This window comes from Otolemur garnettii, unplaced genomic scaffold, assembly GCF_000181295.1.
Source record: "Otolemur garnettii isolate 467f Iridium unplaced genomic scaffold, OtoGar3 scaffold00001, whole genome shotgun sequence".
NCBI lineage: Eukaryota > Metazoa > Chordata > Mammalia > Primates > Galagidae > Otolemur > Otolemur garnettii.
In genome coordinates, this window is record NW_003852396.1 from 19,713,946 (window position 1) to 19,726,878 (window position 12,933).

The window sequence follows — 12,933 nt, forward strand, 5'->3', positions numbered from 1 at the left end:
AAAAAAAAAAAAAAAAAGTAACTATTGAAGTTTGCTTATATTTTTAATATTATGAACTTAGGAGTTAGATATATTTGATGTAGTCCTGTCTCTTGCAATTATTATTATTGATGCTTCAATTTTTTCAACTTTGACAGTGGAAGCTTTTCAAATGGGCTTCTAAGTCCTTTTAACATTTTTTTTTTTTTTTATATTTTTGCTTTCTGGTATAAATGTTCCAGTCACATCTTAGGTATTTCCTGCCCCTGGAATTAACCATTTCTTTGAGAAGTGCTGTTTCTTTTTAATGGGAGGTTGTATTTAGAGGTTGTAACCTGGGTGCTGGGAGTTCTCCTTACTAGCAGGTTGGTCCTTAATGTCAGGCTTTTCAGTGGCTAGAGCTGTGTGTGTGAGCGCACATGTGTGTATGCGTGTGGTGAATTCCACAGAATCTACAAGAAGGCTGTATCTTATTAGGCTTTATAGCTGTTCTGATTCACAAGACTATCACAGAGCACATGTGGCATCATGTTCATTTAGATAGTGGTTCTCAACCTTCCTAATGCCTCCTAATGCTGCGACCCTTTAATACAGTTCCTAATGTTGTGGTGACCCCCAGCTATAAAATTATTTTCATTGCTACTTCATAACTGTAATTTTGCTGCTGTTATGAATCATAATGTAAATATCTGATATACAGAATGTATTTTCATTGTTACAAAGGAGTCGCGACCCATAGGTTCAGAACTGCTGCTTTAGAAGGATACAGGACAGGAAACAGCTTAGCAGCAGGCCAGCAGCAGGCATCATTCTTCAGTAGGAGTAATCCTTGTAGCAGTCCAGATAGCTTTCCAAGACAGGGCAGGTGTGAGGAAACAAGGCTCAGGTGAGGTGAGTGTAGGATCGACCCTGGCCGAGAAGCCTCACTGCCCTATAGGAGCCAACATCGATTCTAACACCTCCACAGTCCTAACGTCCAGGGTCTCACCACCACCTTCAGGGACGCCCAGAGTTACTGTTTTCCCTTAGGTATTTATAATCTATAGATAGAATTCCCAGCTAGATGTAAGTTATCAATCAGGAGTCATTTTTACCATTAGCACTATTGCCTGGTAACACAATTGACCTATCACCTTTGATCTGTCAAGTTTGCCAGAGAACCATTCACATGGAAGGATGCATCTTTTGATACTTGAGAACTGCAGAGATTTTTACTTAACCTCATTAATTTTGAATCTATATTGCCTTTTTCTCACGCCAGAACCCCAGTTTTCAATGACACCAGCATAATTACTCATATTCTTTATCTCATAATGCACATATAGCAGCCTCAGAATAATACAACACTACCACCAACAAGATGATTACTGAGGTAGTTCAAGATTCTTTTATTAATTCTTTTTGTCTATAGGGTATTTCCATGTGGGAATGTATAGTTAAATTACTATATGTTAAAGTCACTTGCAATAGTTCCTCTCCATGGTTACACCAGTTTGTGACAAACATGTTCATTTGTTTAATTTTTTTTGTTTGTTTTTTTATTTTTTTGAGACAGAGTCTCACTATGTCACCCTCAGTAGACTGTTGTGGCGTCAAACCTCACAGCAACTTCGATCTCTTGGGCTTAAGCAAGTCTTTTGCCTCGGCCTCCTAAGTAGCTGCGACTATAGACGCCTGCCACAATGCCCTGCTATTTGGACTGGGTTCGAACCTGCCCACCTTGGTGTATGTGGCTGACGCCGCAACCACTGTGCTACAAGCACCGAGCCATTTGTTTAATTTTGCTTTTAAAATTTAATTTTATATTAATTATATAATTACAAGCAATTGCAGCTCGGTGCCTGTGGCTCAAGTGGCTAAGGCACAAGCCACATACATCTAAGGTGGCGGGTTCAAATCCAGCCCAGGCCTGCCAAACAACAATGATGGCTGCAACCAAAAAAAATAGCCAGGCATTGTAGTGGGCGCCTGTGGTCCCAACTACTTGGGAGACAGAGGCAAGAGACTTACTTGAGCCCAGGAGTTGGAGGTTACTGTGAGCTGTGATGCCATGGCACCCTACCCAGGGTGACAGCTTGAGGCTCTGTCTCAAAAAAAAAAAAAAGAAAATTATAAGCAATTGCATAATTATAAAAAAGTAAGTTTTTAATCTCAAATCTATCAAACAAATCTATTTGGAGAGATCTGGTTTTTATTCATGTCTCCTCAATGCTGTTCCTTTCATAGGTAACCTTATCTTTTAAACTTAGATTTGGATTTATTTTTCCATTAAAAAAATAAGGCAATGGCTCGGCGCCTATAGCTCAACTGGCTAAGGCGCCAGCCACGTACACCTAAGGTGGCGGGTTCGAATCCCCAGCCCGGACCCGCCAAACAACAATGACAGCTGCAACCAAAAAATAGCCGGGCGTTGTGGCGGGCGCCTGTGGTCCCAGCTACTTGGGAGGCGGAGGCAGGAGACTCGCTTGAGCCCAGCAGTTGGAGGTTGCTGTAAGCTGTAATGCCACGGCACTCTGCCCAGGGGGACAGCTTGAGGCTCCGTCTCAAAAAAAAAAAAAAAAATAAGGCAATAAAGTATATAATGTATATATTCATATTTTTTCCTTTTTATTGGCTAGATAGTTGCTTTGTTTTTTCACTGAGTGGTATCTGCTTGTGTTCTCATCTATGGCAGTCTATGGAAATATCCATCGTTGTTTTTTACAGTGGCAAATACCGTGTTGTGGGGATGCACCACAATTTATTCAGTAGTTCCCTCCTGATAGACCCTTGAGTTTTTCCAGTTCTTTGCCATTACAAATGGCACTCTCATTTTAAAATAAACATTTCAGTAATCACAGTTACATTTGCTTTGCTTTACTCTCCCATCTGTCTGGTTTGACTTCAGAATTGGAATTGTATTTTAATGCTTCTGAGCCTGCAAAAAGTCATATGATGATTCTTCCTTTGATTTTGCTGCTATTACAGGCAACAAGATTGATTTGGCTGAAAGGAGAGAGGTATCCCAGCAGAGAGCTGAAGAATTCTCAGAAGCTCAGGACATGTATTATCTGGAGACCTCAGCCAAGGAATCTGATAACGTGGAGAAACTCTTCCTTGATTTAGCGTGCCGACTCATCAGTGAAGCCAGACAGAACACACTTGTGAACAATGTATCCTCACCATTACCTGGAGAAGGGAAAAGCATCAGCTATTTGACTTGTTGTAATTTCAACTAAAGGCTCAGGCAAGGAAAAGCAAAAGGAATCAGCAGTTGCCCTGATGGGCCACAAGTTTCCAGGGAGATCTGGAGATGACTGTGGCTCCCACTCTTGGATCTTCTGACTCCTGTGGGCTCCTGAGCTTACAAAGCATGGCAGGCCAAGGGCCTCAACCACAGGCCAGCATCAGCAGAACACATCACGGTTCACCCTTTTGCAGTCTGGAGTTGGAGCAAGGAGAGAATTGCTGTAGGCACTCCATGATCTGCAGAGCATGTTGCTTTTGTTTTTTTAAAAGCAAGTAAAAATGCATTCCTGAACACAGCCCAGGGGGAAACGGACTGTAGGATCCCTTCTGTGCGTTAGTGGGTGCATGTGGGGGCTGTTCTTTAGGGCTTCAGAGGTAATCTTCTGGGGGCCCTGGTTTTCTTTGCAACCAGATAAACCAAAACTGGGAAAGCCAAGTACTGTCTCTGTGGTGCGTATTGATGACCCTGTGGGGATTTTGAAAAGTGTTATTTCTCTTATCCACAGGCACTTTCAAGACCTTTGGGATGTAAAAATGAAATGAAACCTTTACCCATGACCAACAGTAACAATCATTGTTTTAATAATACATTCAAGCTCCATGACTCCTTTTGGTGCTAATGATTCCGCTGTTTCATAGACCAAACATTTTAGTACAATGATGTCCTTAAATGTATTATACAGAAATAAAAAATGGGGGAAGTCCATGAATCAGCACTCTTTCTCAAAATCTCATTACTACCTTATTTAAGGTGGATCTGTTGGAAAAGGGAGTAATTTCATGTTCCCTTCTGAATCTCTACCATTTTCTTCTATTCTCTTATTTTCCTGCCCATTAAGTAAATGAAAAAAATGACAAATGTTGATAATATTCTAATATAAAAGATGAGCTCTAAAACATGAAGTATATGAGAAAACCAACCAGATATGACCAAAATACTGTGGATTAATGGACTGCAGCGCAGGATGCCAAGCAGAGCACAGTCTTAGATAGCAGGTCACACATCTTTTGCTTCCTAAAACTGCCCATCCCGGACAGACCAAGGCTTAGGATTTTGTAGATTTTTTTAGTATGATCAGTGAGAATGCAACACATGAAAAGTTTCATGAACCATTTTTGTATCTTCCAATGATAACCTAAGAAAAATTCTGCTTGTGGAAGCAGGTTGAACGGTCATTCTCCTCTCTTTCTTATAGTAATGTTACTCGCAGACTCACGACCATATACTCTTTCTTGGTCTCTCCTTCCTTCCCCGCCCCTTCTTCCCCCTCACCCTTACATGCATGTGTTACTGCACATCTCCAAATGAAGGTGTACATGCCTTTACTTGGCCGATTTTAAAACAGGACTTAAAATGGAATGTGCGTCTGTTTCTTCAGTGCCATACTTTGATAGCTTCCAATTTGTACTCTAATATGAGTACAAATTGGGAAAATAATTAAACCTGTGTGCTGTTGATGCTGTCAGAGGTTTCTGTAGCTCACTGCTTAGCCTAGCTGAGGGATGAGTAATGGAATAAGATATGACATATAATTCCACCGTTGCTATAGATGGTGACAATCTCATTCTGGATACATTGACGTTTGAAAGCTATTTAATTGTAACGAAATGAGTCATGCAGAGACATGATATTGATCATGCACTTCTAGCATTTCTGTAGCAGGTTCCAGAGTGACCCATCTCTTACGCCTGGGATTATACATATTGTGTAAGAGAATGAACTTTTGATTGGCCTCACTGTATTTTTCCTTATCCTATTGGAAAGAAAAAGGGATTCCAGAAGTTTGACTTTTTTTTTTTAAGAATCTGCCTCTATAGGAAAGAAAAATCATCTTAATAAAAATCAAAATAATTTATGATTGTTACCTTTTCCTCCCAATCTTCTCCACTAAGCCAGCAACTAAAGGTATTCAGAAAATATGTTAATCAAAGTGGGCAGAATTTCTCTTTTTAAACCGTGAGGAAATGTCCTTCAGTTTAGATTTATTACCTTTCATTTAGGGCAAAAGTGCAATGACCTAACTTTGTCTCACAGCAGCAAGTGTATTGAAAATAAAGTTGCTTTGTGGACTTAGAGGAATGGGTTTTGTTAGACTGGACTGATGTACAGGTAGTTGCAAAATTATAGCTTTTAGGGCCACACTTGTATTATGAAATTCTTATTCCCTTGGGTTTAGCCACCTCTCTGTACCCTTGGCCAGGCTCAGAAGCGAGTTAGAAAGCTCTTTTCTTGGCCCTCGTCTTCCCTGTTGGTCCTCTCAGCCTTTCTGTCACTTACAGTAACCCATCTGTGGCCCATCAGCAGGGACACATGAGAATGTGGGAATTTGGGGTTTTTTCTTAATTGTATGAATTGCAGATTAGGCCTTATGATCTGCTTGTCCGCTGATCTATCTTAAGTTTGAGAACAATCCCTGACAGTATTATAGGTGCAATAAACATTAGTTGAATAAACAATTTAGTGCCAAGAGGGGCTTTTTTGGTTAAACAGAAATTCCTTCAAGTAGAACTCAAGAAAGGACAATAATTAAATGAAGTCATCTTAACCCAGACCAGGACCTAAACTGATTGGTTCACCTAAAGCTTCTTATTGTCATGGCAATATGTGCTAAAATGAGCCTTCTTTAGATAAAAATGAATTCTCACTTAATGATAGTTGAGAAAGAGTTGTTTTATTATCATTTAACTTGGCCTGTGCTGATTAATAAGACTATCAGCGTTCATATCTTCATTGTTAGTGTGAGATATTTCTTCTTTAATAAAGTTATTAAATATATGGCAGAACTTTTTCCAGTTTCCAAAAGTGACACATGATATTCATGTCATGAAGTCAGGCTTGGGAATGATAGTTTGCGAATGATATTTCACGATGGCTTTGCAGAGTCTGCACCCTCAGAAGATTCTTTGCTCTCTTCTTTGCCCATGGAAGGCTTTTTCTGTTTTGTATGCTTTTATTAGATATGTTGAATTATATTAACATTTATTTTTGTGACTATAATAAGGGGCCAATTATCTTCTTTGTAGATTACTTGGACTAGGCCATTGACTCTGCCTGGCCTTTTTTTCCCTTTTAGTCCTTTCATGTTAACATCTCTGCCTATGTAAATTGGCAAGAAAATAACTAAAAATGAAACTTAAATAGATTGACTTGACGATCTGTCAAGCTCTGATTTAGGAAGGTAGAAACCACTGACCAATGGTTATTTTAAACCATTTAGACTTGTTGGAGGAAGGAGGCAGATTGAACAGAGGACTGGACTCTTACCTGTCTTCTGTCCAGGAATGTGTCCCTTCATAGGACACTGGTGACTTCCACGGGGGGAGGTCAGTGACTTGCTTCCTTCACCCATTAAGCTATCCCATAATTATATTGGATCCAGCACCAAATTCCAGTTAATGGCTTTTGTTCTGAATAAATACCAGTTGCAAATAATTTTGAATTTGGTCTTCTGGCACATGTTACTATAATCATAACAAAGCTTATTTTTAAATTTTTTTTTGAGACAGAATCTCAAGCTGTTGCCCTGGTAAAGTGTTGTGGCATCATAGCTCACAGCAACCGCAAACTCTTGGGCTTAAGCGATTCTCTTGCCTCAGCCTCCCATGTAGCTGGGACTACAGGCGCTTGCCACAACACCCCACTATTTTTTGGTTGTACTTGTCATTGTTGTCTGGATTCAAACCCCTCAGCTCCGGTGTATGTGGCTGGAGCCCTAGCCGCTTGATATACAGGCGCTGAGCCATAAAAAGCTTATTTTTTTCTGCATATCAAACCAATGGCCTTAAAGATAGATATTTTCTATATCTTATAGAACTCTATATTTCATGGTCATAAATATTAGGTGTCATTTCTCTATTAATCTCTAGGAGACCTCTTCTAGGATTTGCCATTCCTTTTTTTCTAGAGTTTTGTTTCTTTGTTTTATTTTAACTGCAAGTGGTCACTCACTTTCTTCAACCATAGTCCTGACAGCTATGTTTTGATGTAACTATGATAACACTTTGGAGACTTGGAAAATCAAAAGCAGTGAAACAACATTTGCATCTCATCCTTCAAAATATATTCCATATAAGTAATATGGTTAAATATTAATTTTGGGATAAGAAAGGGATGTGCTTACGTTATTCTACTTGGATTTCATTTCTGTGACATGAGCCTATTTGTGTTTGGAAGGAAAGATACCTTTCCTTAAATCCTTCACACTGGTTATTTCTTCATACCGAGTTAAAAGACTATCATCCCTTCAAACTGCTAAATAATTAGAATGTTAGCATAAGGCAGATGGTACTTTATGTCCTTTCCTAAGTCCCATGACATTGGAATGTTACCATTTGTGGGAGCCATATTCTGAAATTAAAACAAATTGAGGTATTACTAGCCTGGTGAGGAAATTTAAAATTTAAGACATTTAAAGAATACTTGAAGAATTTGGGGAGACTCAGCTTAGTAAACAGTGCAAGATGCTCTGTGGTTGAAAGAGGTGGAATGAGGCCCACTGAATAAGGCTATAGTGCCACAGATTTGGGCTCCATGTGAATGGGAACTTTCTTACAAAGTCAGTTCGCCATGGAAGCCGTTGCCTCAGGTATTAGGCTGTCAAACAGAGGCTAGAGACGAACTTGGCAAAAATGATGGAGAGAGAATCCTAGCACTGGCTGGGGATTGGACCAGATGGTCTGTTTGTTAACCTAAAATTCTGTGTTGCCACTCTTTGGTTTTCATAACATGTTCAGTTAAAGGTCTGTTGACCCATAGCTAATGATTTTTTTTTTTTTTTTGAGCTTTTCTCTTCTGCTGCCAGTGCATTCATTCTGCTTTCCAGAGAGGAGGTTGGTGATAAGTCAGTAGGCCAAGAACCTGGCTCGCCGTTACGTTGTAGGCTGTGATTGCCTTGTCAGTCCATTCATTGATGTCCCATTGAAATAACAAACTGGTTCTTGAGGCAAAAATAAAAAAAAATATTGTTTTAGTGGAAGTTACATGAAATGATTCATTCATCATTTGCCAAATATAGGTCTTGCTCAGTTTAATGAAGAATCGGTGTCTTTTCAGGATAGGCATTTTTAGCACACAGCAAAATCTGTTAAAGATCCCACAAATAGACCAAATGAAATTCTCTCAACTACCATGAGAGAAGGGCTTTTGGGTTACCGGCATAAAGTAGTCTCCAAGATCTATTTTAGAAAAGTTTCCAATAACATCTGGTTAGCTGGTTTGATTTTCTTGAGAAAATATGTGTTTAAAAGAACTGAGGCCAAATTCCTTCATACAGAAAGCAGGACTAAAACATAGGACTTTGATTTGAAAATCAGATATCAGTTTTTGCTAATAAAGCCTATGACCCAAATGATTCTACTACAAAATAACATTTTTGTTAGGCTAATAAATGGCTCTTCATTGGTCTTAAATAATAAAAAAAAAGTCTTTGGTCTTGAATCTGTAAGGTGAGAAAGAAACATACTTGAACTTGGGTGAGATTTTGACTCTTGGATAAGAGGTCAGAGAACAAAGGCTAGCCACTGCTTCTTTGATTTCCTGAAGTATGAGTCAAAATCTTACTTTCTCACTGATTTGATGTAGCATTTTTGGAGATATTGTGTTCTAGTTCCTGATGGAATCTTTGGTGAATGGTGACTTTGGCAGTTCAGAGTATAGAAGCGAGAACACTGGTTTAGGTGTGAGGAGTCTTAGCTGCGACCACAAATTAGTGGCGACTTTAGGCAAAGCACAATTTGTCTCATCTATGAGATAGACCTGTCATATTACTGTGAAAATCAGATGGAATAAATTCAAAGGACAATAAACACTCAAATATTAGTTTTCTCTGATTAAGAGCAGACTTAGGATGGTCTGTATATGTATATGTCCCTTAAGGAACAAAACAAAGAAACCTTCCTGTCTTCAAAGAAAAGAACTCCAGGTCTGAAAGGGTGCCTTAAAAGGAAGTCACTTATTTGATTCATCCTTTTTTGCCTTTGGGCTTTACAGTCAGAGTCACCCCTCCATGTCTTTAAATACTTCAGGAAAAGTGTTTTCTCTCTCTCAATAGGTAATTCCAGGGTTGTAAATTCATCCTTGTCAGGAAATTTAATCTTAGAACTGAAATACCTCACAGTGCAATTTAAGCCTCTCTCTTCCCCATCCCATTCTACATGGGAAGAAAGTGGTTTGATCCCTCTCTTCTTTTTAAGGGGCTACCTTTGCCATTTTTCATTGCCCCTTTGCCTAGTTAAAAAAAAAAAAGAAAAACTCATTAAGGTGAAAATCATTCCCCGGTAAATGTCAGAATAGGTGTTTATTAACTCTTAACTTCTTATTGCTACCAGAGTTAGGTCGTAATTTTACTGATTAACTCTTCAAGTATGTATTTTTATTTTTTAGTTATAACACATAATTGCTAGCGGTGTGCTTCTGCGTAAATTATTCTAGTTATGTGGTTCTTGTTTCCTCCCATTGATAAAAATGGGATCATGAACCCCAGTTTTGTGATCTGCTTTTGGAATTTAATTTCATATATATCATAATTTGATAGGCATATTTACCAACACCCAAAAGGGTTTCTTTCCCTTTCTATGTGTGCACTAAGTACAGAAATAAAAATTGGAATACCAATGGCTGGGCGTGATGACTCACGCCTGTAATCCTAGCATTCTGGGAGGCTGAGGTGGGTGAACTGCCTGAGCTCAGGAGTTTGAGACCTGCCTAACCAAGAGTGAGACCCCATCTCTAAAAAACAACTGGGTGTTGTGGTAGGCACCTACAGTCCCAGCTACTTGGGAAGCTGAGGCAGGAGGATCACTTGAGCCCAAGAGTTTGAGGTTACTGTGAAATATGATGCCATGGCACTTTACCCAGGGGGACAAAGTGAGATTCTGTCTCCAAAAAAAAAAAAAAAAAAAAAATTGGAATACCCAATACCAAATAAAGCAAAAATTCATGTACAGAATAACAAAAGATAAGAATCTGTTCTTTGAGGCTAATTTGTCACTACTTGGTTGAATGGTGCGCAGCTTTTGTTTAAAGTTACACAGTATGCCTGCATTAAATAATAATAGTAAAACTTGACAAGCCTTTTGCAAAACAGCTGCTAAACATATTGCTTCCTGGAATATAATCATTAAGAATATTTAGTCTCTTGTCCTATACAATTGCAGAGTGCTAGTGGAATTTTCTTATAGACTATTTGACAATGAATGTCAATTGATTTATTTTTAAAAATATTTTTAAGTCCTTTTATCCCTTTAAGGTTTATTGAGGCTTACATGTCCCTGGTTTAGAAAATTTCAAATGACTGGAATGCTGGCCTCTAATTTCTACCCACTGAAGTGTCTTCTAGACATACCAGATGCTTGGAGCTCCTTTGATAGTATATAATGGCGTTACATAAAAGTATTCGGATCAGCACATAAGTAAAATTGCTGTTTTCAACAACGACAAAAAAATTCTCAAAATTTCAGGTAAAAAAGGGGTAAGAGAGCTTTTTGATGAAGGGAAAAAGTATGCCCCATATATATTGTTGCACACACTTTAATGCATGACTTTTAGTATAGCGATGAAATAAAATACAAAAAATATAATTCTGGAGATCTCAGCGGCTAGTTAAAATATTTAGAGAAGCAGCTTTATGAAGATTTAGAGAATCATGAGTTCCCTAACCCACTTTCCTATCTCTCCATTAAAACATGGATCTTTAGTATACACATAGGTTTAACAAACAAGTTAATCGTTGAGTTTTATGGACTCAACTCTTATATATTTGGCTATTGGTTTTAAGCATAGGATCTCAGTAAAAATTTGTATACACCATTATATATTAAATATAACCAACTTCAATACAAGATTAGTACTTGATTTTAAATGTTAATATGCAAATATAAATAGTATACTGCATCATATTTTGTGTTCATATATTGATTTTTTTACAAAAAACCTGTTAGCCACTAATGACCTGAGTGCAATTAGCTGAAAACATATGGTAGAAAGGTGGTTTTAAGAAAAATTCAATCAACATTTATAAAGAAGGATGGAGAGGGAATAAAAAATTCTGAACAAAATATTTTTAAGTGAGGTTGCATCTCTTTAAAAAATTAAGATATAATTTACACACCACACAATTCACTCCTTTAACAGTGAGTTTTAATTACATTCACTCAGTTGTGCAATGGCACCACCATGGAACTTCAGAACATTTCATTGTCCCAGAAAGACACCTGTACCATTAGTAGTTAGTCACTCCTCCACCTTACCCAGCATCTGGCAACCACTGATCCACTTTCTGTCTCTGTGGATTTGCCTATCCTGGACATTTCATACAAATATAATCACACAATATGTGGCCTTCTGTGTCTGATTCCTCTTACTAAGCATAATGTTTTCCAGACGTATCCAAGTCATAACATGAATATGTTCTTTTCTAGTTAAATAATATTCCATTGTACGTATATATCACATTTTATTTGTTCATTCATCAGCTATGTATATTTGGGTTGTTTCTACTTTTAGGGTATTATGTTATAAATAATGCTGCTATAAATATATGTAAAATTCTTTTGTGGGGGTGTATATTTTCACATCTTTCTTAAAAGCAATTAGTCTAACAAGTCATTTGTCTTAGAATCCTATTTGGAGAATGCAACTTATGATCTGAGTTCAAAGGATCAATTAGGAGACTCCTGAATAAAAACTAATTCTTCAGTACATCCGTAAGAATTTTTCTATGAGCCTATCATTTAGGTAGGATAATCAATTTTATCAAGACTGTTTCACTCTTGTAGAAATTGAATTGTCATCACATACAGAATTTTTAAAGTCCTTATTGTTTTAAAGGACAGCTACAAATCACCTGGAGAGGAGTATTCATTCAATCTTTTAGGATTCAAATAAGGAGCATTTTTAATATACAATTTCTTTTGTATATTAACTGTCTTTTAAAGTTTGGACTTTCGTTCATGAAAAGAGTTTGTCAAATTGCCAAACCACCTGACTGTCCATTGTAGCTTAAGTTTTTATTAAGAATAATTCATACTGAGAGTAAAAGAATGTATTTTGTGTGCAAAGGATGAATGTATTAAAAAAATTTTTATTTGTAACAATTTTTTTAAAAAGCTGAATGGAAATTGCTTTCCCATGTACTTGTATATAAATAAACATTTCCTCTTGTCCACATCTGGAGAGTCATATGCCAAAATGTATGTTAAAAGGAAATAAGCTTCAAGTATACTAACGTCCTTTTGCATGATGTGAAATGTACCCTGCACCTGGAGACCTGCATCTGGGTGTTGATTCTCTAACTGGCTAACCTTAGACAAACATTTGACATTTTGTATTATGGTTTTCTCCTCTGTAAAATAAGGGCCTAAATTAGATAATATGAAGCCTCCCCCAATTATAACGTGGAATAAGACTACTTTGTTACATTCAGGATATGAAAATTATTTGCAAATTATTTCTATTGGTGAGAAAGATGCTTTATCCTATGATAGATACTGAAAGGAGTATTAGGCTCAGGACCAGGAATCATAAATTCTAGTCCCAGTTCTGACAATGAGAAACCATAGATTCTAGTTCCAATCAGTGTTACTTTGGATTAGTCATTTCATTTCTTTCTTTATTTTTTGAGACAGAGCCTCAAGCTATCCCCTGGGTAGAGTGCCATGGCATCACGCTCACAGCAACCTCCAACTCCTGGGTTCAAGCGAGTCTCCTGCCTCCGCCTCCCAAGCAGC

At 37.7% G+C, this 12,933-nt stretch overlaps 1 protein-coding gene across 3 annotated transcripts in view; it reads left to right on the forward strand.

The window, feature by feature from the left end:
- Positions 1 to 3,365, forward strand: part of RAB30 (RAB30, member RAS oncogene family) — a 97,740-nt gene extending 94,375 nt beyond the window's left edge. For all 3 annotated transcript variants that reach the window (XM_023511819.1, XM_003780860.2, XM_012804286.2), the window contains one exon: positions 2,947 to 3,365. In XM_023511819.1, coding sequence (XP_023367587.1) covers positions 2,947 to 3,197 — 251 coding nt within the window. In that variant the 3' untranslated portion in view covers positions 3,198 to 3,365. The remainder of the gene's footprint in view (positions 1 to 2,946) is intronic.
- The last annotated feature ends 9,568 nt before the right edge of the window (positions 3,366 to 12,933 follow it).